This window comes from Falco biarmicus, chromosome 4 (genome assembly GCF_023638135.1).
Source record: "Falco biarmicus isolate bFalBia1 chromosome 4, bFalBia1.pri, whole genome shotgun sequence".
NCBI lineage: Eukaryota > Metazoa > Chordata > Aves > Falconiformes > Falconidae > Falco > Falco biarmicus.
This window is the reverse complement of record NC_079291.1, coordinates 65801707-65828071: the sequence shown is the minus strand read 5'-3', so window position 1 is coordinate 65828071 and position 26365 is coordinate 65801707. Positions and strand designations below refer to the sequence as shown.

Here is a 26365-nt window from a genome sequence, read left to right as displayed (position 1 = left end):
GGGGTGCAGGCTGTGGCAGGTGGCAGCGCCCCAGGAGCCTCACGTGTCCCCTCCTTGCAGTGGTGGCTGCGAATGACCTCAAGTGGCAGACGTCGGGCATCTTCCGGCCCTTCATCGAGGTCAACATCATCGGGCCCCACCTTAGCGACAAGAAGAGGAAATTTGCCACCAAATCCAAGAACAACAGCTGGGCCCCCAAGTACAACGAGAGCTTCCAGTTGTGAGTGGCACCATGGGGCTGGGGGGGGTGTCAGCGGGCTGGGGGATGTGTCCCCATGATGTGGGGACCCCCTTCTCTCGGGGTCTGCCAGTGATGCTCATCCCCCAGGGGATGTTTTAGCTATTTTCTAATTGATAAAAGCAGGGATTGAAAAAGCAGAAAAAGCCTGCTTTTTTAAGGGGGAGGGGGAGGCAGCACCCGTGTGAGGTGCTGTTGCAAAGCCAAGGGGCTTGGGAGTGTGACTCCCCATGCCAACACTGCCTCTCCCCTGCAGCACGCTGGGGACGGAGACAGGCCCGGAGTGTTACGAGCTGCAGGTGTGTGTGAAGGATTACTGCTTCGCCCGGGAGGACCGGACCGTGGGCATCGCTGTCCTGCAGCTCCGTGACATCCTGCAGCGCCCCGGCTGTGCCTGCTGGCTGCCCCTGGGCCGCCGCATCCACATGGATGACACCGGCCTCACCGTCCTCCGCATCCTCTCCCAGCGCAACAACGACGAGGTGGCCAAGGAGTTCGTCAAGCTCAAGTCGGACACACGCTCAGCTGAGGAGGGCAGCAGTTAAACCCCCTCTCGCCCCCCCAGCCCTCTCCCCCCACTCCTGGCACCTTTTCTACAGCATCCTCCAGCCATGTATAAGCCATAAGTGCGGCCACGAGAGGAGTCTCCTTCCCAGCCCTGGTGTGGGTGAGGGGGGGATGTGGCTCCAGTGACAGACCCACCCTGTCCCTCCCTTGGCCAAACTGGCTGGGTGACAGCGGGGCAGAGCACAGCTGTGCCCCCGTCCCACCCCCATGGGAAGGTGCTGGGGCTGGTGGGGCTGCAGGGAAGGGCTGGACCCCAGCCTGGGTGATGGGGCAGATGTGCCCCTTGCCAGCCTGCCTGAGGTGGAGGAACCCCAATGGCCCATCCCTGCCCCCACCCTGTCCTACCCAGCCCCAACCCTCCACGAGTGACATAAAGAAAGGGCTGGGGGAGTGTCTCATCCCACCCGGGGTGTTGGTGAGTGGCTGGAAGGCACCATAGCCCCTTGTCCCCATCCCTCGAGCATCATCGGGCACCCTGAGGGACAGGGAGGCTCCCACCTGCTGAGCACCCTGTACATATGTAAATAGCTGTACATACAGGGGGCAGCCGGATGACGAGGCTGTGTCCTGCACCCGGAAGGGCTATTGGGGCTGTTGGGTGGGGGGTGCAGCCCCCACCTGCCCTGCAGTGTCCCCTCCCTGGCTGGCAGCAGTATCACTGGGGCCGGGAGCGGCAGGGAGCAGCCCCCGGCCCCTATCCTGTCTTCCCTGCCATGCCGCCACCGTGGGCTGCCCCACTGCTGCCCCCAGGGTGCCAGGGCTTGGGGGCAAGGGCTGGGGGCACTGGAGCGGAGGGACCCATCTCCCTTTGCTCTGGCCAGTGGGGACCAGCCATCCCTGTGCAGTGCAGCAGCACCCGTGAGACCTCCTTGGTGCAAGCAAGACCCTTCCCACCCCCAGCCCACAGGACCTCCCCCCACCCCGAGTTCCCATTAACCACCATTTCTGCGTGATCAGTGGTGTGCGTGTCTCGTGCAAGTGTCCAGGAGGCCAGGGTGTGTGGTGTCAGGGGTGGCCACCCCAGCTGGCCAGTTTGCCCTAAGTACTGGGGAAGACAGAGGCCTGATGACCCCACAGGTCAATATAGCTCTCTCAGCCCCCTCCCCATCCCAAAACAGGGTACCCCAACTGGCCCCCGTGGTCCTTTTTCTATGGGGCTTGTCTGGGACCAAAGGGTTTAGCTTTCCTCTCTCATTTCTGTTCAATGTTTACACCCCTTTTCTAACCGCTGCTCCCACCCGGCCAGGTTGGGATGCAGCCCTGCACCCCCCGACCGTGGTGTCCCTGGCCCTGTGCCCCCTCCCCAAACTGTCCTGTTTGGCATGTGATTGAACCGACCAATTCTGCTCCTGTAGCACACGTGTCACCGATGCCTGTGTGTCTGTACCACCCCGTGCGGCACCGCCAGCGGCGGCTACCATGGATGCATGACAGTGAGATGTTTTGCACTATTTTGAATTTTTTGGGCTCTGTAAAAATATTTTATTATAACTGACATTAAAAAGCACACCCTTCATTGTGGCTTTTGGGGGCGAAGGGGTGGGAGGGCAGGCACCCAGGGGGGTCTTCATCACCACTCCCACCCCAGTGTAGCACTTGCACCTTTCAGGATATCACCAAGGATAAACAGCCCAGGGATGCTGCAGCAGCTTTGGGGGTGCTCAGCCTCCTTGAGGGCTGCTCTTTGGTGCACCCACCCTTTGCAAAGCCAAGAGCTGCAGAACAGGGGTTAAATGGAACCGGGACAAGACTTCTCCTGAGAGGGCAGGGGGGGGATCAGGGGCTGCCAACATGGCCTCGACAAGGGCGAATGCACCCCTCACCCACCTGGTGCTCTTCCACAGTGGGGTGACTGCACCAGTGGGCAAGGGAAGAGCTACAGGTATCACCTACCTGGGCTTCTGGAAGGCTTTTGGCACAGTCTCCCAAAACATTCTTCCCAAAACACAGATTTGATGGACGCAGGTCCCTGCTGCCCTCCTGAGAGCCCCGGAGCCATTGCCGAGCTTTACTAGAATCATAGAATGGTTTGGATTAGAAGGGACCTTTAAAGATTATTGAGTCCAACCCTGTCCTGGCTACTGGGAACTGTTGCTTTTCCCAGTGATCCCTGATGGACAGACCCTTTCTCAAGGCTTTCTGGATTAACGCAGCTTCATTCCTAGCTTTAATCATCAATACCTGGGCTCTTGTGCCAGTGTGAGAAGAGAGAGAACAGCTGTCGTTTACCACAGTATGCAAAGATTATCACTACTATTTATCCCAAAAGGTTTGGGCACTTGGGATGGGTCGTGGGAACCCCCCGCCCAAGGGCTGGCAGCTCCTCAATTAGTTTCGCCCTAATGGGGCTGGAGGAGCAGGCGGGACAATTTTACCTTCCACTTGCAGAGGGGTCTCTTCTATACTGGGGGTGCCAGCTGGCACAGGGTGCTTGGGCCCACCTTGTCCCACCTGGACACCCCCCAGGACACAATGCCTGCAAACCCATCCAGGGTCATGTCCACAGCACCCACCTGCCACAGCTGCTCACTCATCAGGAATGATGCCCTCTGCCCCATGCTCGGAGAGGTCAGGGAGGTGGTAGAGGTAGGGGGTCAAGTTGGGGACATGGGGGATGATGTCCTCAGCTCTGCTGCCGCCTGGGTGAACTCTCTCCTGTTGTTGTTGCTCAGGGTCCCGTTTGAAATCATTCTTCTTCCAGGTCGCCTGAAGGAGGGGGTTAAAAGCAGACCATAATTTGCAATGTACATTCTCCAAAAATCCACAACGCTGAAGCAAGCCTGTGCTTCTTCCCTACTAGCTGGTGGAGATGCTGCTGGCATTGTGTTGATCACATCCAATGGGATGTGACAATCTCTGCTTGCCACCTCATTCCTAAAAACTGGATCTCCTGCTTGACCTTACTTTGTTTTATGACAAAACTGGATTTTAGAAGGATTTGGATTATTTCCTTCCTTTTCTCACAAACTCCTGCCCCACACAATGGTATCATCCATGTATTGCAGGTGTTCCAGAGCTTCTCCCTGTTCCCGGGCAGTCTGATCGGTCCATGCCAAATAGTAGGGCTGTGTTCCCACCTCTGGGGACACCAATTCCAGGTGTACTGGCCACCCCTGCAAGGCACAGATCTGTGGTGATGTTCTTAAAGAGCTGTTTAACCCTAAGCAAGACCTGGAAAACGTTCAGCAACATGATGGTTCCTAGCAACAGGACCACGCTGGTTTTAACATCCCAAGAATATTCCAAATTTTCATTACTCTCAACCGCTACTGGCAGGGGTGGGGAAGAGGTCTCCCCCACCATGGGCTGCCTCTCCAAAGGGAAGAGGTTAAAGCTGTAATTATTAATAGTTTCCAAGAGATGGCTCCCAAAGCACGGTGGTGACAGCAATGCGCAGCACCAACACCAGATTAATCTCCTATTCCATCGTACCGTAAACCAGTATCATGAAGTCCAACAACGTGATAACCTGAGTCCAGTTCCCACGGGTGATGAACAGCACCACAGGGGACAACCACTGTGAGCAAGGCAATGCACGACGCAGCTTTAAGGCCAAACACACCAGCTCTGAGAGCCAATAAATCAACCTTGTGACAAGCGACTATTTAAACTTCTATAATAAATACTTGTGAGAGATCCGTTCTAGTCAGATTTGTTGTTATCACAACCCGTTGAGCTCCATGTTGGGTACCAAAAAGGACTGGGGGTGGGGTGGGGTTTAACCCCCGAGGCAGCCTCGCTCAGTGCCCCCCTGCAGTGGGATGCAGAGGAGAATTGGGGAAAAGGTAAAACCCATGGGCTGAGATAAGAACAGTGTAATAATTGAAATAAAAATCAAATATACTACTACTACTAATAGTAATGAAAGGGGAGCTAACAAAAAGAGAGGAAAAAAACCCAAGAAAACCAAGTGATGCACAATACAGTTGCTCAACCCTGTGCCCAGCCAGCCCCTGAGCAGCGATCGCCCCCTCCCAGCCAGCTCCCCCCGGGTTATATACTGACCGTGACGCTCCATGGTATGGAATATCCATTTGGATGGAATATCCCTTTGGCTACTTCAGGTCAGCTGTCCTGGCCCTGCTCCCTCCTGGCTCCTTGTGCACCTGCTCACTGGCAGAGCACGGGGAGCTGAAGAGTCCTTGATGTAGGGTACACACAACTCAGCTGCAACTAAACCATCAGTGTGTTATCAACGTTATTTTCCCACTACATTCAAAACACAGCACTGTACCAGCTACTAGAAGATAGTTAACGTTATCCCAGATGAATCCAGGACACCTGGCTTTCCCACTGCATTTTACCAAATGCAAATGATAAAATTGCTGAGTGGAATATCCTCCTGCTTAACCACTGCTGGTTAAGCTCTGCTAACATGCTCCTCCATCCTTACTGCTTTCCACCTGGAAAACCAAGGCAAGCTCTGCTTGGCACCACTGGCCATGGGAATTAAATGATTCCGTCCTTTTGTCAAAACGTGCCGTTGCCTCCTTTGGAAAGAGCAAATCTCCTGACAAACCATCTCTCTGCTGCTTCTTCCATTGCAGTAACCTTCCTTTTCGAAGGATATGCAAGCGCTTCGGGGCAGATGTCACCTATGAAGCGATGGCTGTGTGTACAAACCTGCCCCAGGGCCAGTCCTCTGAGCGGGCTCCCCTCAAACAGCATCGTACCGAAGAGAGTTTTGGGGTGCACGTGAGTGCTATCATCTTGATAACCAAATGATAACCCACTTCTGAGCAGAAAAGTTGCTTCTTGAACCCGTGCAACCCTTTGGTAGCTGGAGGGAGTGTTCCCAGACACAATGACCAAGTGTGCAGTGCTCCTGAACCAGACAATTGAAGTGGACTTTGTAGATGTCAATGCTAGGTGTCCCATTGACCTAGTCTATAAGAAGGTAAGAAGATGTTCTGTGGCATGTTTTGCTTCCTTCAAGAGATGCTTGTCTTTTGCCTCATCCCCTGCGACCTGATCTGCTCCTGCCAGTCGGACCCAGAGCTCCCCGTGCATTTATGGGCGCTAGACTTGAGCGAGAAGGCAAATCAGCAGTCCAAAGAGCAGGGGACAGTTGCTGTCTCTGCCTGTCAGAGGCAGAAGTCGGAAAGGAAAAGAGCTGTCAGGGTTTTTCTGTTGACGATCCCTGTTTCTCCAAGTGTTGAGATGCTCCAAGCCTTACCTGCATCCCCTGAGCAGAGGGCTGCTGTTGGGCAGCTCCACAGAGGCCGGGACCATCCCCCCTCCCACGAGTCGTGTCCAACGAGCAGGACCAGGCGGGCACCTTTTGTCGTTGGCGCCCTGAGTCCTTGCCACAAGAAGGTCTCATCTCCCACCGGTTTTAGGAATTTCCCAGCTCGGCACAGCCACAGGCTCTTCCCAGCTGGTGTCCGGCAGGTGGAAACTGCCGTCAGGACAAGGCCTCCCGACCCCATCCAGGGATTTCTGCGAATTGCCGCCGGGATACACACAACTGCCTCGCTCCCCACCGGCCTCCTCCTCCCCCAGAGGCTCCCGACCACCGCGAGGGCTGGAGCTCAAACCTCCGCTGCCCCCTGGTGCAACACCTGCCGGCCCCACAGCCCCCCGCACAGCCCCCCCTCCGGCCCAGCGCCCCCGCATGGGGCTCCCTCCCCGTCCCGCTGACCCCCAGCGTGTCCCAGCTCGGGGAAGGGACCGAGGCTTCCAGCCGAAGGCACCTGCCCCCACGCCGAGAGCTGCCTGCAGCCCCCTTAACCCCTGCCCCGCCGGGGGGCGGGGCCGCCGGGGCCGTTGGAACACGGGGCGCCCCAACATTGCACCCTGGTTACGGCCGAGAGTCCTTGGCAGCCGAGGCAGGAGGGACCATGGTGCGGCCCCCGCTGCAGCTCCCACCTCTGCAGCCCTCGGGGTGCAGCCCCTGGGGCCCCCCGATGCTCCAGCTGCTTCCCAACTTTGAGCTCCCCAAATCCTTCTGCCCCCAAGGTAGGAACCGACCCAGCCGCCCAGCCCGGGGACGCTCCCGGGGGCACCGGTGGAGGCGAGCCCCGGCCACCGCTCCTGTCTCTCTTCCAGGCTCCGCCAGCCCGTCCCAGCCGGCCAAGCAGGAGCAGCCCCCCCCTGCAGCCTGGGCACCCGAGGTCCCCCTGGAGCCCCCCGCAGGTACGGAGACTTCTGTCCCCTCTGGCACCCCTGTCCCCTCGGCACCCCCCCCCCCCCTTCCCTGGCAGTTTCCGCACGGGGCGGGGGTTCAGCAGCCTGCACCAGTGTGTCTGCCCTCGCCTGCTGGTGTGTGCCCAGGAAATCCCATTTCCAGAGAATTCCCCAAGGCTCACGCCCCACCCGCAATTTGCGACCCTGTCCCCCTGGCACAGCTGCTCACCCCATGGGGAGCTCCCCACACACCCGGTGCAGGGCTGGGGGATGTCAGCGCTGGGGGCCGGCTGGGTGGGGGGGTGGCCCTGGAGGGTCCCCCCAGCTCAGCACGGCTCCCGCTCACCCACGCAGGGCTGCAGAGGGCTCCGTGCGGATGCTACTTTGATCCCCGCTTCTTCCATCTTCAGTGGACCAGCAGCATCCTGCCTCCACCAGTCACCGCCATAGCCAACTACAGCAGCACCTCTCTGCTGGGGGGTGCCCGGGGGGACTCCGGGACCCCCCAGGGCCAACTGCCACACCTTGTGCCTGACGCACAGAAGGGGGGAGCCGTGGCCCCGGTGCCCCTGGTGCTGCCAACATCCATCGCTGGCTCCCAGCTCATCCAGGGCCAGCCCGAAGAGACCATCTGCAGCACGGCCACCCCTGCGGGGGCACCCCCAGGCAGCCATGTCCCCCCCAGCCCCTCTGCTGCCCCCCACAACCAAGTGGTTGTGGATCTAGAAGACAGCTATGATGTGCCCGAAGAGGTGCTTCTTCAGGAGGCCCTGAGGCTCTTTGGTTTATCCTCGGACACGGCAGGGCACATCCAGGAGGGTCCCAGCAGCGTCCCCACCCCTGGGGACACCAGCCCAGCTGTGCCCTGCTGTGACTTGAGCTCCCTCGCCCTGCCTGAAGACCTGTTCGATGGCGATTACAGTGTCTCCGAGATGACGGACTCCCTGGTGAGCTTGGAGGTGTTCAACACCATTGAGATGGAGCCCCAGGAGCTGTGGGGGGACATGGACTGGGACCTGTCACCGTCCCCACCTGCAGCACCATAGCAGCAGGGCAAGAGGCAGAACACCTGGCTCCTGCCCCCCAGCAAGGGCAGAGCCAGCACCTGGGGGGATTAAATCCACATGAGGGATGGGGAGAGGGGGGAAGCAGAGGAGGAGGAGGACTGTTCTGTACGGGGGGGAGTGGGAGCAAAGAGTGCTCTGTAGGGGGGGGGGGGAAATTTAGCAAGTTTGATATTTTGGCAAGTCTTATTGTTTTCCATTAAATGTTGTTTCTCCATCCCGCTCCGTGCCTGTGTGGGAGGGAACACGGGGAAATGGCACCCAAGAGGTGCAGAAGCCCCAGGTCAGAACCAGCGAGCCCCAAAGGGCACCGAGACCCCACCACCACCACCCCCCAGGGCCAAGCCCCTGCCAGAGGACCACTCCCCTGTCCCCCCCCCCAGGGGAAGCAGCCCTTTGGGGATAGCTACGACAGACAGGTCCCTGCAGGACCCATGGACACGGCCCCACGCAGAAAGTGGCACAGAGCCCCCAGGACAAGGGCAGACCTGGGGGCTGAGGGGGGGACTGGACGCACACCACAACAAGGGCTGCCACCCCTTAGCCTTGAACACAACCAGCGTCCCCTGCAGCAGGGACAGCGCTCGGTGCAAAGCCCTTCCAAGCCTCAGGACAATCCTGCCCTTGCTCACATCCACGCTCAGCTGCACAGCCCGGTATCACCCCAGCAGCGGTGATGGAGGCGCCACCTGCCAGGCAGGACCCTCTCCCCTCGCCTGCCTGCGCCTTCGGTGGCCGCAACAGCCTCCCTAGGGGGAAACAGGAAAATAAGCAAAAAAAAAAAAAAAAAAAAAAAGAAACCCACCAGCCAGAAAGTGCCTGGAAACTTGGTCCCTTTATCGCCTGTTTCTCACCTGAGCTCCCCAGCCTGTGGTCCCCTCGAGGCAGCGCCCCAGCACCGGGGGTCACGGGGCTGAGCCCCTTCCTTAGGGCAGCCCCAGTGATGCCACTGGGGTGGTGCGAGCTGCTCCGGACCCTGGGTGGGCACAGTGGCCTTCAGCATGGCACAGCTCCCGGTGCTGCTCAGCATCTCACCTCGCACACTGACCCTCCCCGAGCTAAATGCACCCACCCCAGACAGCCTTGGGCCACAGAGAATTATCTGCAAAGACTTTTATTAGCTTCAAATAATTAAAAAGTGGCCAAAGCCCCAGCTCAGGACTGCCATGGGCCCTGGCTGTGCCACAAACAAAGACACTTGAGTTACAATAAATCAGTCACTTCCCAGAAGAATGGCACACAGTGCTGTCCCCCCAGGATTTGAAGCCATCCCACCCCTCAGGGGGTCCAGATACCCCTCAGTGGGGCACGGAGAGCAGCCTAGGGCCTGACAAGGAAGGCCAGGTTGAGAGCATCAGGGATGTGGAGCTCATCCAGGTGCAGGGGGGAGGCAGTGAAGGGCAGGTGCACAGGGAAGAGGTGGCTGGTGTCCACCAGGAGCTGGCTGGGTCCCCCTCCATACTGGTCATGCAGCCGCTTCTGTGGGGACACAGCACTTGCATTCAGGGCTGCTCCAGTAAGGGGAGGGTCATACAGGACAGCCTGCCCCCCTCCCCCCCCCAAACTAGACCCCCAATTCTGCTTACCTCAACCCTGCTGATGAAGCTTGGGCTGATCCTCTCCTCCAGCCCAGCAGCCGGGGTGTAAGCCCGGAGGATCTTCACAACCTGGAAGGGACAGAGGGGACCATGAACAGGGAAGGGCTGGGCACATCCAGACCCTTCTGGGTATGGTGTGGTCCCCACCGCAGCGCATCCCTGGTACACCCCCTCCCCACCCAGTACCTGCTGGGGTGACAGCACCGTGCACAGGCTGCAGAGAGCTCCAGCATCCGCCTCAGTCACCTTCTTCACCTGCAGCAGCTGGGCAGCCTGGACCAGGGGCTCCAGCACCTCACGGGCCCCACTCTCCTGCAGCCCCTCTGCCCGCAGCCACTGCTCCACCTGGCTGATGTTGTACCTGCCAGGGACAGCAGGTCACAGGTGGCACAGGCCATGCCCCATCTCCCCCAGCCATACCCATCCTGCACGGGCACAGACCTGAGCTGGATGCTGCGGCTCCAGGAGCACATGTCCTTCCTCAGCAGCAGGTAGTTGAGGGTGGTGCCACTGACCAGGAAGAGGAGCTGGCGCAGGACCTGGTGCCCCACACTGGGGGCCAGCCCGTGGTGGTTCAGCACTGCACGGAAGGAGCCCAGCTGCTGCAGCAGCTCAGGCAGGGTGTGGGTAGAGGCTACTGAGGACCGGCGGTGGCGGGGAGGGCAGGAGAAGGACAAGCCCTGTATGGGCTCACTCTCCAGCATCGCTGAAACTGAAGGGTAGAAAAGGCACATTGTAAGGAGGCAGAGACCCCGCGTTGTGCCTCAAGCGACCAGTACACAGCTCCTTGGTTCCGTGTCCCAGTTGGGGATACAGGGGCTAATGACACCTCCAGGATAGCTGGCCAAGGCTAGGTCAGGGACTGGCCCTGCTCCATGTAGCTGCAGAGCATGGCATGGGGGAATAGAGCTCCCCATGGATGTAGCCCAAGGTCCCTGGGGTGCTGAGCCCACCTTTAGCTCCCCAACCACCTCCTGCAAGCCAGGATGCTCAAGGAGCAGATGGTCCCTTGTAGAAGGCATCCCCCGGTTCAGAGCCTGCCTTCCCACTCTGGGCACAGCCCCGGTAACAGAGCAGGCAGCTGACACAGCCGAGCACAGCATTCCCTCCCTGATCCAGCATCCCCTGAGCACCCCCCAAGCCCTGGCCATACCAATCATGGGCTTGAGGCACTTCTCAGCAGTGCGGATGAGCTGCTGGTAGAGCTGGACAGCCAGGGCACCCAGGCTATGGCAGGAGCTCTGGGGGTCCACGTTCTGCAGGCGATGTTTGTTCTGCTGCGCTGTGTTCCCCTGCCAGTAGCTCTGTGGGCACAGGCTGGGTCAGAGCCAGCAGTACCAGGGGACAGCCAGGTCCCCAAGCAAGCACAGAGCAGCATCAGCCCCGCACATCCTTGTATGCCTGGGCTGGGGTAAAGAGGATGCAGCCCCAGGTGGGGACAAACCCTGTCCCCACTAAGCTCCCACCCTTGCCAGGGAGGTGGCAGACCCCCTGCAGCCCAGCCCTACCTCATCCTGGCTGTACTGGCACAGGCAGTTCTGGAGTCGGCAGGTGTTGGCAAGCCAGAGTGCCACCACATTGAAGTCATCGCTGTGCTTCTGTGGGAGGGAAGTGAGAGCACCAGGGTCAGCAGGGCTCTGGCAGTGACAGCAGCAAGCCCTAACACCCCACGGTAGCCCTGTGAGCCACACTGAGCTAGCTGCAGCCTGGCGAGGGCTGTAGGACCCTCTCACAGGACACCTGCGGCACCCAGGGGCCCCCTCACCCTGGGAGATGCTCAGGCTGGACACTGCAGCCAGGCACATGTCACTGCCCCAGCACCACCTCTGCCTTGGCCAGTGAAGCTCCTGCTCCTCAGCCCACCCCACACCCCCAAGCCCAGCACCTTCATGATCCCTTTGATGGCACCAATGGCTGCATCCAGGAGCGAGCGAGCCCGCAGCTCATCACAGCAGTGGTCTGCGTGTCGGAAGCACAGGAAGAGGATGTAGGCTGGCAGGTCTGGAAGTGCCCCAGGACAGCTCTGTGGTTTATAGTCTGCAGGGGAAAACAGGACAGTTGAGATCCAGGCAGCTACAGAAAACTGGTCCTGAACCAGGCAGGATGCTGCCCCAGCAACACTGAAAGGATGAGCTCACACAGAGGTCGGCAAGAAACCCTAGCAGGGACCAAGTTGGGGTAAAGAGTCCCCATCTGTCCAAACCCTACCTGTGATGATGGCCTTGATAATGCGCCCTTCATCCTCCATCCTCCATGCCAGCATGGCTTGGGACAGCCCAGACAGAGGTGGGACAACAGGGGATTGGGACAGGACCACAGCAGATGCTGCCAGCTCCTGTGCTGGCCTGGTGGCCTCTCTCTTCACTGGAGAAAGAGGAGCACAGGTCAAATCCTGCTGTGTCCTGGGCCGTGGGACCCAGATCAGGATCCCTCAGCTCAGTCCAAGCAGATACTCCCTAGTATCTCTGTCTGGGGGGACCCCGCTCCTCATGGCGAGGCTGGGCGATGCTCCCACCAGCCCCATGTCCCCATCTCATGCAGACACTTGCCTGTGAGCTCCTGGGTCTGCTTTGTGTAGGCTCTCAGCTGCTTCTGGAGCTTCAGTGTGATCCTCTCCTGCTTCTCCAGCTTCTGGGCCAGCTCCTGGGCAGGCACAACCCTGGTAGGGCTCAGCCAGCCTCCCTCAGCTGGAGGCCCCCACCAGCACCCACCCAGTGAAGCTGAGCTGGGAGGATGCATCAGGGTCCCCTGCACCGCTCCTTAAGGGGCTGCTGCAGCTCACCACAGGGCAAGGGGGTGGGAGCCAGCCCCAAGCCCAGTCCTGCCTGTGTCCACCCACCCCCCATCACCACCCCCTTACCCTGTTCTCCTCCCTGAGCTGTAGGACATGCTGCTGCAGCCCCTCCTGCCCCTGGTGCCACTGCAGGTCCTGGATGAGGGCTGCTTGCTGCTGGCTCAGCTGCTTGAGTGAGCAGATGTCGAGGTGCAGCCCTTGTACCTCCTCCTTGTGCTGCTGTTTCTCCTCCTGCAGCTGACTCTCCAGCAGCCTGCTCACACACACCAGGGGAAACTGAGGCACCAGCCTCCTTCAAGCTGCCTCACCCCATCCTGCAGGGAGGCTGCTAAGGAGGCTTTTCCTCCCCTGAAGCCTCAGAGCTGAGGACTCCCCCCTTGCCCAGGCCCTCCAGGGCAGCCAAGACCCAGCTGGACTGGTAGAGCATCTCCCCTCTGGCTGCACCCAGCCCAGGGACAGGCTCCACCAGCCTGCTCCTCTTAGGAGGCTCCTCTTGAGCCCAGGGTACCCGTTCTGCTCATGCAGCGGGTGAGGCTGTGCCTTGAGCAAGGTGTGCTGCTCCAGTCCCCCAGCAAAACACAGCTGGGTGCACTGGAAAGAAGGGAAGAGCAAGCAAGGGCTACCCCCTACCCCGCTGGGCAGTGAGGGGCAGGCTGCCCTTGCTCTCGCAGCCCACCTGGGGCTACAGTGTCCAGAGCATTGGAGGAGATGGCTGCTCCAGTGAGGATGTGCAGCCACCCAGCACCACTGCAGAGGCCAGGCAGCTGTCACACCAGCCCTGGCTGGCCAAAACACCAGGGAAAGCCCCACCAGCCCATTGTGGGGACACCAGCATCAGCTGGGGACCACCTCCCTGGGACCACACTCACTTATTAGCAACCTGCACTGCATCGTACGCATGCTTCAGGTCATCATCCACTGCCACCTTCTCCGGGCTCTTACCCAGCCCCAGCATCTCAGTGAAGTTCTGCAGGGAGAGAGGAGCAGGATGAGGTTGGCCTTGCCATCCTGGGTCTCATCCTGCTCTCAGCAGTGGGACAGGGGCTCACCCTGCGCTTGAAGAAGTCCAACAGTTTCCTCTCCTCTGGCTCCACAGGAGCCTGGGACCTCCGCAGCTCCTCCCGGGTCCGGGCCAGCTCCTCGTTAGCAGCATTGAGCTGCCCCAGGAGGAGGAGGTATGCCTTCTCAAAGGGATCCTGGCTCACACCACCGTTCAGCACCGCCTCACTGCTGGGCTGCAGCCGCGACCCCTCTGGCACAAGCTGCCACCGCTCCTCCTGCCCCTGGGTGCAGAGACGGGGGCTGGCACAGCAGCCTGTGCTGGGCACCAGCACCAGGATGCCTGCAGGAAGCCCTCCCTGATGGCACCAGCTCCCAGCCAGAAGCCCCAGGGTACAGTTGTCACCATCACCAGGGGAAGGGACAGCCCACTTGTGACCCCCACCCCACTGTCCCAACCAGTGTCACCACTAGCCTCAGCCTGCTGGTCAGTGACATCTCGTGAGGGAGCCGTGGACATGGAGGACAAGCAGCTGCTCTCGGAGCCCAGGAAGCTCTCTGAGGAAGGGGACCGTCTCAAGGTGGTTTGCTGAGTGGGGAAGAGAAGGACAACGTTGCTCCCCTGCACCCCAAACATCTGCTGGGGCAGAGCAGCGACAGCCTCGAGAGGACACCTCAGCTTGGGGGTCCCCCGGCACGTGAGCTGGGGAGCCCACTTCTGCCGCAGGAACATGCCCTGAACCAGACAGCACTGCCTACTCCCTTCACTGAGCTGAGGGAGGGGGTGCCCTGAGCCCCCCCGTGTCCCTGCCAGCCCCTCACCCTGTGGAAGGCCATCTCATCCCGCAGGTTCTCATAGCCCTGCTCCAGGCGGGTGTACTCCTGCACCAGGCTCTGGTAGCGTGCCCGCTCCTCTTCCAGCTCCTGCAGCAGCCCTTGGCTCTCCCGTGCTGCACACTGGTGCTGCTCTGTGGGGACAGACACAGCAGGGAGTGGGGACAAGCAGAGCCACGTCCCCTCTGCCAGGGAACATGCAGGAACACACCAAGCCTGCAGGACCAGCCCATACCCAGGGGAATGAGATGAGCAGATCAGCGGATCCTTCTTACCTTCTAGATCCTGCGACCGCTCCAACACACGCTGGATCAGGGCATCCTTCTCCTCCTCCAGCTGCAGCTTCGTGGCTTCCACCTCTGCCAAGCGCTGTGGGAAAGCGGAGGGGCAGGTACAGCTACAGCCCTGCCTGGGGCCAGCCCTGGCTGCCAGAGGTTTCCTCCAGGGACCCCCCCCAGCAGAAAGCGCAGCATGCTGCCACCTCCCTGGAGAGCCCCATGGAGCCCCAGCAGAGTGAGAGCATCCCCTGGACAGACTGACCTGCCTGAGCTCCTCAACCTCCTGGACCAGGCAGCTCTTCATGCTGTGCCTCTCCAGCTCGGCCAGCCGTTCCTGCAGCTGCTGGACCTGGGCATCACGGGTCGTATCCTCCCGCAGCCGCTGCACCTCAGCCTGCAGGCGCTGTACCTCCTCAGCATGGGCAGCGTTCAGCTCTGAGAGCTGCTCCATCAGCTGCTGCTTCTCCTGGGCCTTGAGCCAATGAGCAGAGCATGTCAGGCAGGTGGCTGAGAACAAGGGCATACCCCTACGTGTCTCCCATCAGTAAAATTCCATGCATACTCATGGATAATACACTCCTAACCCATGCATGCTTCCCTTCTGCAAGGAACCTGGGTACCACATATCCCACCCATCTGTTTGATCCCTGAACCTCTGGTGTCACCTCAAACCTGGGAGCACAGCTCTCCACAACATGCCATCCCACACGGAGCCATGCATGAGCTCTGCCATAGCTTTGCAGCCCACCACCTGGCCAGCCTCAACAGCAGGATTTACCAGCCCTGCTTCCCCCTACCCCCAGAAACAGGATCGCAGCACAGGAGCCCTCCCTTCCCCTCCACAGACACCCCCAGAAAGGGAGTGGTGACAGCTGAAGCAGAGACACCCAGATGGCAACAGCAGATGCTGCCAGCAGGAGCACGGTGGGACAACACACCATGCTGGAACTGCTCCCAGCACATGACACTGTGCTGCAAGGCTGCACCCAGCCAAGCACCCAGGAGGGTGCCCATCCCACCCCCAGGGCCACCAATCCCTGCATCCACAGGGAGCACTGAAAATCCAGGAATGAGACCCAACTCCTGCCTGGAAGCACATGTCAGGCAGGGTTAGCTCCTGCCCTAGGGCTGGGAGAGGACTGAAGACACCAGCAGGCATGGTTTTGGCTACACAGGGACTGGTAAGAAGTGGTCAGCAAAAAGTAGCTACCCCCACGCAGGGATGAAGCCAGCACCCACCTGCTCATCCAGCCTACACTGCAGCTGGATCACCTTGATCTCCATGCCCTTGTGCAGCTGCTTGTAACGCTCAATGGAGCGTGCCTCGACACGCAGCCGCCGCAGCTCGCGGCGTGCTTGCACCCGGCGGTAGCAGCACTGCAGGTAGATGACAGCCCCACGCAGGCGGCTGTAGCGGGTTCGGGCCAGCCAGCCCCTGACAGCAGCCTGGATCACCACGGCTTTCTGGTGCCACACCATCTGTGAAGCAAGAGATGGGGCAGTGGCACAGTGTCCCCAGGCGGGATGGGGACACCTGCTGCCCTGCCAGGTTCCTACCTGGTGGTAGAGACGTCGGGCAAACATGCCCCGGGCAAAGGCTTGGATGGTGATGATAGCCTGGCACACACGTAGGTAGAAACGTCGTGCCAGAACCATCCTCACAGTTTTCTGCAGCACCACAGCAGCCCTGGTCCTTCGCAGCATCCTGGTGAACCTGCAGCGAGGGCAGGGCGCTGGGCAGGGGGGTGGCAATGCCCCCCACAGCCCAGCCCACACCACAGGGACACCCAGGTCCAAGCGCAGCCCCATGCCAGCCCAGCTGCCAGCTCACCCCAAGGCTGAGCTCTGTCTCAGCTCATTGCTGCTCCCCCCAAGCCCCATCCCCGCTCACCTGCGGGCCAGCATGCCCCGGGCATGGCGCTGCAGGCAGATCGCTGCGGCACGTGCCCGTCCAAAGTGCCTCCGTGCCAGCCAGCCCCGCAGGTGCCTCTGCAGCAGGACACAGGCTGCCCTCATCTGCTGGTACCGCAGCTCCTCCAGGTGAGCCACTTGGCCAGCCCGGAAAAACACCTTGTTCTTCCCACACTGGTACTTGCTGGGGTCCTGTGTGCAAGGGTAGAGTCAGTCCCAGAGACAAAGTGTACCCCAGCCAGGCTCCCCCAAGAGTGATGCTCCTCATACCACTAATCTCCTCATCCAACCTTCCTGGAGGTTGAGTTCCTCCTCATCTCATCCACTTCTGTATCCCACCGGGCACCCACACATGGTGAGAATGGTGCCCATCCCCCCCCCTGCAAGGGATACTCTGGTACCACAGCTGCACTCCCCCAGCAGGACCCTTACTCGGAGCAATCTCTCAAGGGCAAGGCTGCAGGTCTGCTTCTCGTCAGTGCCCATCAGCTCCTCTCTGCTCACCAGAGCCCTGTACCTCTCCAAGAACTCCTGGTATGTACACCTGTGGGGGACAGAGGGGGATCAGAGGTGCTGTGGCTGGAGGTGGGGGAGCCCCCAGGGTGCTGCTGAAGCAGGGGGATACCTGGAGGGGTAGCCTGAGGCACTGATCTGGATTGTCTCCAGGATTCCGCAGGCTCGTAGCTGCTCCACTGCTCGCCTGGAGTCAAACCTGGGGCAAAAAGGTGCTGAGCTAGGCTGGGTCCCAGCCAGCTTGGCATGCTCCAAGCTACGTAGGAGCAGGGCAAGAGGGACACAGATTGGAGGGACAGCGGTGCCCTGCAGTGTACCCATCCCCTCCCTGGCCGGGCACTCACACAAAGGGCTGCTTGCCATCGTTGGGCTTGATGCAGCGGATGTAGTGTGGTACGGTGCTGCTCAGCGTCTCCATCAGCTGGTTCAGGGAGGCTCTGAACTGCCAAGGACAAGGCAAGCGTGGTCAGGAACATCCTGGGGCTTGTAGGGCACACACAGGTCCCCCTTGGGGCTGCCTCAGCTGTCTAGGGCCAGCACACGTTTCTCCCCCCACACCACCACCACCATACCTGGCTGGAGATGGAATTCTTCTTGCTCTTTTGGCTACTGGGCAGCGATCTGTGGCTGGGACAACCAGCCATCCTGGGCCTGCCGGACCTGCGGGACTGCAGGGACGTGGGGCCATCCCCTTCCTCCAGGAAGAGCTCAGTGAGCAGGGCAGACTGCACAGAGCAGAGCTGTGAGCCAGGCAGACCCTGCAGCAAGCACCACCCAGTACCTAGAGCGCCATGGCCACCAGAAAACAGCCCCAAGGGACCAAAAGCTCCACAGCGGCCAGCCCAGTGCACAATCCTCTGACCCACCACAGCCCAGATGTGCCGGATTCAGCTGTGCCCCTGCCTACTGCTTCCCCCAGGAAAAACTATGTGTGAACCATGGACACATCCCCAGGCGTGCTTGAGAGCCCTCCAAGATGTCCCTTACCTTCTACCAGGGACACGCAAGGGTAGAAGGGACAAGTGACAGTGTTACAGACCTGGAAGCAGCAGGACCCTCCAAGCCCTTGCATCAGGGACATGACCAAGATGCTCCCCAAGGTAGGAAAGCCCAAGGCAAGGTGGGGAGCACCCACACTTCAGGGCACCCTGCCCATGGCCAGCACTGCACGGGGCTGTGCCAGCAGATCAGACAGGGATTTATCCTGCGTGGCTTGTATGCTCCTGCACCATCAGTCCTTCCACCCAGGCTCCCAGGGCCACAAGCTAGCCAGGCTCTGCCCTACACAGCCCCTGCTCAGGGTGGCTCTTACCTTGCTGGCTCGCAGCAGCCCCACCAGCTCCTCGGGGACAGTGTCCCTGTTCTTCTCCACAAACCCATCACACTGGTATTCCACCTGGTGGGAGACCAGGCAAGCCCCAGTATCAGCCTGCATCTTCCCAGACTGTTTTTTGCAGGGCTCTGCTCGGACACAGGCAAATGCTTTTTGGAAGAAGTCCTTGCAGGAGTCGGGGCTGGTGGCCACACCGCCTAGCTCCTGCCCTGCTGCAAGGCTACTGATGGGACCCAGCAGAGGGCTTCAGAATTTTTACCCTCAGTTAAAGGGCTGCAGCCCAGCACTCAGCTGCAGAGCCAGCAGGATCCATCCCCTAGCCTGAAAGGCTGCAGGAGCTACAGCCATCAGCTCTGGATGGGACAGGATGGGTGCCCACTGGTGCAGAGCTCTCCCTACCCCTGCCTGCACTGCCACAGCTTCCCCTACCTTGCCAGCAAAGTGGCAGACAACGAAAGCATCCGTGGACCTCTTGGGCTTCTGGAAATAGGAGCTGCTGAGATGCGTCTGGTAAAGCTTCTGGGCCCAGCTCCCATCACTGCCTTGGGGCATCTAAAAAGCAAATGGGTCAGAAGGGACAGCTCTGGGTGGCCGTGGCAGCCTGCTCCCAGCACCCCTTTGCCCACCTTGCACTCCTCATTCAGCAGGTTCAGGATGCCAAGCCGGCCCTCGATGAGCTCAATGCATGGCTGGTTGTCACAGAAGTCAACAAAGACCCAAGGGATCTCCTCTGTCACATATTCCTCCTGCTCCAGCTTGAAGACATGCTAAAGGGCAGGGACAGCAGAGCAGGACTGAGCCAGGAAGGGACAGAGGCGGCCAGCCACCAGGCAGTGGCTTGGGTTCTGTCAGACACCCTTCTCCTGCAGGAGGAACACTTTGGGAGAAAGGAGGGGACCGTGCCCAGCCCCAGCAGCCACATTCAAGGCAGAAAGCACCAGAAGCAGCAGCGCAGCAGGGGTATGCAGCGCCCACCCTCACCAGCTCCCAGCAAGGGGACATCTCTGTGGTACCCACCCGGTTGAAATGCTGCTGCAGCTTCTCGTTGGCATAGTTGATGCAGAACTGCTCAAAGCTGTTGACATCAAACATCTCAAACCTGCAGGTGGCAGAGACCTGCCTGAGGCAGCTGCCAGGGACACGGGCGCTGCCCCAAGTCCCCACCAGAGCTGTTGGTGGCTGCAGTCCTACAGCCTCAGCTGATGCAGGAACAGGACTGTGCTCTTCCAGGCAGCCCAGGAGGAGGGAACTGCTCTTACCCATAGATGTCCAGGATGCCAATGGAGTTGTGGTGGCCCTCCAGTGACCGCAGAGCATGGTTGACCCTGCTCACCATCCACCTGAAGATCTGCCCATACATATACTTGGCCAGGGCATCCCTCGAGTCGAGCGCCTGCTGCCTGGAGAGGGGCTTCACGTAGGTCTCACCAGCAGTGATCAGCTTGCGGTGGCAGAGCCAGCGTATCACCTGCGATGCCTCAGTGCCCAGCAGCGTGCAGAACAGCCCCAGGGCCTCATCAGCAGGCTGCAGAGGGACAGACCCTGTCACCACGGTACTGCTGAGACCAGCACAGCTCAGGGGCCAGGCTGGGCCGCAGGGTGGGGGCAGCAAGCTCTTGCCCACCTCCACGAAGCAGCTGTCCCCACGGCGGTCCCTCCCTCTGAGCACGATGTTGCCCAGGTGCAGGATGGCAGCCAGGACACGGAACAGCTCCAGCTGCTCAGCCTCAGGGATGCCTGCAGGCACAGCACAGGCACCAGGTTAGCCAGGCTCCCCAGTACCGGCTCTGGCACCAGCACTCCCACACCAGCATGGGGGTGAGGGCAGCAGGAAAAACAGCCCTGGGGACCAGCCCTGCCCACCCCCTCCCCACCGTGCCTGGCCAGGACAGTACCCAGGAGTGAGAAGGCATGCCGCGTGCTATCCAGGTCAGCTGCATCATCGGTGCTCTGTGCCATGGCGCACTGGCCCTGGCGGGTGTAGTGGAAGGACTCTGCCCCACCTGCGGGTGAGATGTTTTGGACTGGGAACCAGCACAACCTGCCCCACAGGGCTCCCAGTTGTCCTCATCCCACCCTGGGGTGCCCAGCAGCAGCAGAGCCCCCTCCAGCACCCAGTGGAGGGGGGGCAGGAAGGTCTGGGCAGTGCCAGCACGGGGTGGGCTGGCACCCAGCTGTGCCATGGGACTCGTGGGGGGGGACACAGAGGCACTCACAGAGACCCAGGCCCTGGAGCTCGGGCAGGGTGGCGGAGGCACAGAGCTGGTAGAAGATGTGGTAGTTCCTCTCCGCTTGTGCCTGTGGATGAACAAGAAAAATCACTGAGAAGCCAGGTCACTTCAGGCCACCCTGCTCATCTGCAGCAGTGCTTGCAGCGCCAGATTTGGGGACAAGGGACACCTTCCCCTCTCCCAGCTTGACTCAGCAGTGCTGGAGTTGCACCCCTGAAGGATGCCCAGGAAGAGCACCCTCCTGCTCTGAGGACTGGGGCTGCCACTCAGTCCTGTCCCCATGCCACCCCAGAGGCCCACCTGGAAGGTGACACGGGACTTCTCCAGCAGGTAGGTTTTGATGGTGGCCCCTGTGACGTGAGCTTGGCTAAAACCGATCTCGATGTACTTCCCAAAGCGGCTACTGTTGTCATTTCTCATTGTCTTTGCATTCCCAAAGGCCTGGGAGGGGAAGGAGGGCAGGAGGTTTTAGCTGGCTCCAGATCTCCAGGTGCTCTGGGGAAGTTCAGTTGCTGCCACCCATTTTACAGTGGGGGACACACAGAGCATCACATCAGGGGCACAGGCCACGAGGAGCACAGGGACACCCCAGTTATCCCCATGCAGAGCCTGGGGACTCTGAGGGACCCACCTCCATGACAGGGCTGGAGGCCAGCACCTTCTCCTCCATGTTGGAGTCGCACAGGCAGCCCCCGATGGTGGTGAAGTATCTCATGGCATACTTGGCCGATGCAGTCTTCCCTGCACCTGACTCCCCACTGATGATGAGGGACTGGTTCTTCCCAAACCTGCCGGAGAAGGACACGAGCTGGGAACAGCCTGTGACGCAGCAGGACTGCTCCATGCAGGCACGGCATGGTCCATGGGGGGCTTCAGACCTTCCCCAGTGCAACCCCAGGGATGCTCCCACGTCACACTCTCACCTCACCATCTGCTTGTACGCCTCCTCCGCCAAAGCAAAGATGTGGGGATCCATGTCCCCAATTTCACGGCCGCTGTAGGCATAAATCACCTCCTCTTCATAGATGGGCAGAGGCTGGTAGGGGTTGATGGCGACGAGGACGATACCTGGAGGAAGATGGCTGTGCAAAGGGCAGGGCAGGACGGGCATCTGCCCCGGGGAGCCAGGGGAAGTGGGACAGGGTGGGGAGTAGGAGGGGGTGCACCGGGCTCACCACAGTAGGTGTAGATGGTGTTGGCCTCCAGGAAGCGCCGGCGGAGCGAGTGCAGCACAGCCGGCTCATGCAGGTAGCTCAGGGCCACCAGGTCATCGGCACCTGAGAGGCAGTCAGGGTTGCAGAGAGGTGGCAGCTGGAACTCAATGGGGTAGGCCAGTGTCTGCAGGGATGGAGATGGAGCAGGCTAAGTGCTGAGCAGGGTCGGCCAGCCCCACAGAGGCGGGATGGGTCTGTAGGAGCCGGACAGATACTGTCTGCAGGCCATGCTTGGGCTGTTAGTCACCAGGAATCACAGCAAGCCAAGCTGGAGACCTTCGGGGAAGTCAGGCAGGAGCAGGAGGTGAGGACCAGCTCCCTGGGCAGGCAGGGGACACGGGACACAGTGAACCAAGCACAGCCACAGTGGCCTGGGCTGCTGCTTGGTCACCTGATGGAACACATCCAGGCAACGTCTGAGCCCCCCTGTATCCTGCTGAGGACCCCAGGCTGGGTTGGGAGCGCAGAGGTGAACTGTCCCATCTGGGGATGCCCGACCATGTGGCAAGCACAGGAGGGACCCACTGGGCTGCGCAGCTCCAGCCTTACCGAGCCATCTTCCAGGCGGAGGTGGAGAACAGCATCTCCTTCCTTGTAGCCTCTGGTTATTTCTGCTGCCCTCCAGACTTCGATACAGTCAGGGATCCAGACGCGGGCACCCTGTGGGGACATGGGAGGGAGGGGACCCCTGCAGAGTGCCACAGCCAAGAGACAGGGACAGCATCTGGCCACCACCAGGCCAAACACGGCAGCCCGCCCCACGGTTCTCACTTCGGGGGTCAGCCTGATGCTCAGCATCGCTGCAGTGGGGCGAGCTGAGCAAACAAGCACTGAATGGGCTGGAAGCCTGGAGAGGGGGAAGGGAAGGAAGGGCTGGGCTTGGGGTTCACATCCAAGGAGTCGTCAGAAGAGCGGAGCATCCAAATTTGTGGTTGGACTAACTTGGGCAGGATGGGGCTCAGGGTCCAGGGCTCTGCTGAGGAGCAGCAGGAGGAAGCCGTTATCTTTTATGAGCAGTAGCCGCTGGAGGGAGCAAAAATTGCATGACATACAGCTTCCCAGCAAGGCACGAACGGATTTTAGTCTGAAATCAGGAGCTGGACAAAAAAGCATCCCTGCTACCATGCCCAGCTCGCCCCTCGCTCGCTCCCCTCCAAGGGTACCAGTATGGCACCAGTGGGGCGTGCTGGGCCATAACCTCAGGGCCGGGCTAAGCCACTGATGCAGCCACTTCTGTCCCAGTCTAACCAGTGACATGGGATAAGGCAAGTCCCTCTGCCTTCAGCACATGAACCTCCTAGCTTCACCCAGGCAAGCACCCCAGTCACGCCACAGCGAGGGATGCTGCACCTCTGACTTCCACGGAAACCTCAGCACCCTCCAGCCTCACAGGCAAACAGGGATCACCCTGGGAGAGAGGACACGTCCAGGGCCTGCCCTGCGGCTGCAGCTATCACTTTTGATACGCAGCAGCAGAAGCAAGGAGGAAGAGCCTGTCCTGTTGCCTGCACGCAGCAGGAGCATCTCCGACAGGCAGAGCTGGACCGAGGACGATCTGGGCCAGGGTCCTGGAGATGAGAGCATCCCACCCGCCCACTGGGCAAGAAGCAGGAGAGATGGGTGCCCAGGCAGCACCAAGCCCTTCTCCTCACCCGTGACAAGCACCCCTGTGAGGTGCTGTGCTTGCCAGGCCATGGGTCCCCGTGTGCCAGGGAGCCCCACGGGCAGCCTAGGGGGCTGCAGCACCCACACAGGGCAGGCAGCCCACAGCTGAGGCACCCCCCCTAAGGTGTCATCCAGCCAGGTGACCAGTGGGGAGGTGGCCCTAAGGGACACGCAGACCACAGCACCCACAGCTGCTCCGGGTGCTGAGCTCTCAGGGGAGGCACAAGACACCCCCCTATCCCCTCCTGCCTGCCCAAGTCTGCCACAAGCACCCCAGACCCGTGGGCTGGGCTGGGCTCCCCCCCAGCTGCACAGTAGGGACCCTTCCAGCCCCCCCCCCCCCCCAGGCCAGGACCCCCTGAGCCCCCTCACCTGCACATATGGCCCCCCCGCAGCCATGGCAGCCCCCCACTGCTGCCAGCACTCCCACCCCTGATGCCTACAGCCCCTTTATGGGAGCTAATTGCCACTAATTGGAGGGGCGGGTAGTAGAGGTCCCCGCCCCACTCCACCTCCCGTTCCACCCCACAGCCCTTCCCGAGCCAGGGGAGCTCCTGGGACTGGTTCCCCCCCACCTCTGCAGGGTACCTTGAGACCCCCCCATTCAGGACATCCTGAGAATCCCCATAAAGGGCACCCCAAAATCCCACTTGGGACACCCTGAGAAACCTTATCTGGGACCCCCCACCCACGCAGGTCACTCCAAACTCCCCCACTAGCTGGGACGCCCCAAGAGCCCATCGAGGGTGTGCAAAGACCCCTCCTATCTAGGACACCCCCAAACTGCCCTCATCCAGGGCACCCTGTCCCCTGATCACCTGCGCCACAGGTTTCCCCCCCCAGGGTGCTCCCAGCACCCACGCATCACTGCAGCCCCACGGCAAAGCCCCGCACACCCCCCCCCCCCGAGAAGCCCTGATAACGAGGAAAACCTGCAGCGAGGTAATGAGGTTGGTAACGAGGTATACTGACAGCTGTCTGGGTGCTGCTGCCCATGTGTCCCCATGGGTGCCAGTCCCTGCAGGTGCCACTGCCTGTGGGTGCCACTGTCTCTGGGTCTCCACTGCCCATGGATGTCACCATCTGTGGGTCCCTACAGCAGGTGCCACCCTCCATGGGTGCCACTGCCCATGGATGTCACTGCCTGTGGGTCCCCACTGCCCAGGGATGTCACTGCCTGTGGGTCTCCACTGCCCATGGATGTCACCGTCTGTGGGTCCCTACAGCAGGTGCCACCCTCCATGTGTGCCACTGCCCATGGATGTCACTGTCTCTGGGTCCCCACTGCCCAGGGATGTCACTGCCTGTGGGTCCCCACTGCCCATGGATGTCACTGTCTCTGGGTCCCCACTGCCCATGGATGTCATTGCCTGTGGGTCCCTACAGCAGGTGCCACTCTCCACGGGTGCCACTGCCCATGGATGTCACCGTCTGTGGGTCCCTACAGCAGGTGCCACCCTCCATGGGTGCCACTGCCCATGGATGTCACTGTCTCTGGGTCCCCACTGCCCGTGGTGGCTTGGCCAGCCCCACAGAGCCAGGATGAAGCCTGGGCAGCCAGCTGCCATGCGGAGGTGGCTGTGACTGGGGACAGTGACAAGGGAACGCCCTAGCAGGGCGAGAAGTGGGGGGCAGCAAGCAGCACCGCCTTGTCGGCAGCAGGAGCACCTGTGGGGACAAGGAGGCAGCCAGACCCACAGTGGGGTCACTCGGTGTGAAGAGGGACAAATCCACCTGCTGGGAGAGGGCAGATGTCCCCCCCAGTGATGGCTCTGGTCCCTGTCCCCAGCATCCAGGCTGGCACCTGCTTTTTCCCCAGCTGGGAGATGCATCACTCGGGGGAAAGAACGTGCCCCCCAGCAGCCTCGGGAGGGTCCGCTCCCTGGAGGGCCGGTAGCACCTTCTGGCAGCTGCCTTGGGAGTCTGGCAGAGCACCCAGGGGAGCAGTGGGACCCTGGGGTGCTGGAGGGGTGCCTTAGCCCCATCCCAAGCTACCCTGGCTGCGAGGTTTGTGGAAAGGGGTCTGTGCCCCCATCCCACATCACAGCCCATGGCCAGGAGGACCAAAACCGGGGCTGGTGCTGAGGATGCTGGAGCAGGCGCCGGGAGGCTGCAGGAAGCGAGACACCGCAGGCAGCACATGAATGCATATATAGTAAAAAGTCTTTATTAAGAAGGCTTTGAAGTCAAAAAATAAAACTCTTGATACAATTTTCATAACCGTCAAGTCAGCTCAGCAAATATATAATCAGTACTTTAGCCATGTAAGGTTAAAGGTCCGTTATTTTCTTTTTAAAATAAAATATATTTTAGTTTTTAAAATTTATTCAATAAAGTACATATTTTCCTATAAATTCCCTACATATACATAAAGAGGTAAAAAATAAAAAAATAAAACTAAAAAAAAAAAACAACAAACAACAAACAAACGCAGAAAACAAAACCAACCACAAAATTAAGAAGGAGATAGAAATCTGTCTGGGTTTTGCAACATGGCATGGTAACTGTGCCCCCTCCATCCCCCCCGCCCGGCCTGGCCCCCCCAGCCACGCCCCCCCAGCCTCTCATCGCATGTTTTTCGGGCAGTCTTCACATTGGCAAAATAGAAGATAGACCTGCGTTACAAAAAAAATAATATATATATATACGTATTCATAGAACTGTCAAGAATCATCCAAAAAAATAACTACATACAAAAAGAAAGACGACGACCAAAAAAATTATAATAATAATAGAATGATTTTAAAAAAATAAAAGACAACCCTTGCGTGTCCTCAAATAAAAAGTGCAACCGGACCTTTTCTTTCTGTTTATTTAACTTTGCAAACTGAATACTGTTATTTGGGAAGGACTGGTGAAGAACAGCTGGGCTTCCTCCTCCCAGCCGCCACAGCTGGGCAAAGAGTTAAAGCTATTCTGTAAACATCGGAGTTTCCTCTTCTCTGCAGTTTCACACCCCTTCTTCCTCATCGTCCTTGTCGGCCCCTTCTCCCCCATCCC

General features: G+C 59.9%; 2 protein-coding genes across 2 annotated transcripts in view; one reads left to right on the top strand and one right to left on the bottom strand.

Moving 5' to 3' along the window:
• UNC13A (unc-13 homolog A) overlaps positions 1-2321 on the top strand; it is a 37120-nt gene extending 34799 nt beyond the window's left edge. Inside the window, exons 42-43 of the mRNA XM_056338159.1 lie at positions 61-220; positions 495-2321. Of these exons, the coding sequence (XP_056194134.1) occupies positions 61-220; positions 495-783 (449 nt within the window). The 3' untranslated portion in view covers positions 784-2321. The remainder of the gene's footprint in view (positions 1-60; positions 221-494) is intronic.
• Positions 2322-9315: 6994 nt separating this feature from the next.
• On the bottom strand, positions 9316-26270 carry LOC130147628 (unconventional myosin-Vb-like; the record flags this gene model as incomplete). Its single annotated transcript, XM_056335067.1, has 35 exons — positions 9316-9474; positions 9582-9662; positions 9780-9954; positions 10035-10305; positions 10747-10897; positions 11102-11191; positions 11479-11630; positions 11802-11957; positions 12143-12236; positions 12454-12640; positions 13257-13354; positions 13437-13670; positions 14209-14336; positions 14496-14589; positions 14761-14970; positions 15738-15977; positions 16056-16212; positions 16390-16601; positions 16842-16953; positions 17035-17121; positions 17267-17364; positions 18235-18318; positions 18685-18807; positions 18882-19022; positions 19273-19354; positions 19515-19780; positions 19880-19992; positions 20151-20258; positions 20472-20553; positions 20787-20927; positions 21118-21274; positions 21410-21554; positions 21662-21824; positions 22250-22359; positions 26105-26270. Coding segments are annotated over 35 exons (5067 nt in total), but the record flags the coding sequence as incomplete, so codon positions are not given.
• Between the last annotated feature and the right edge of the window lie 95 nt (positions 26271-26365).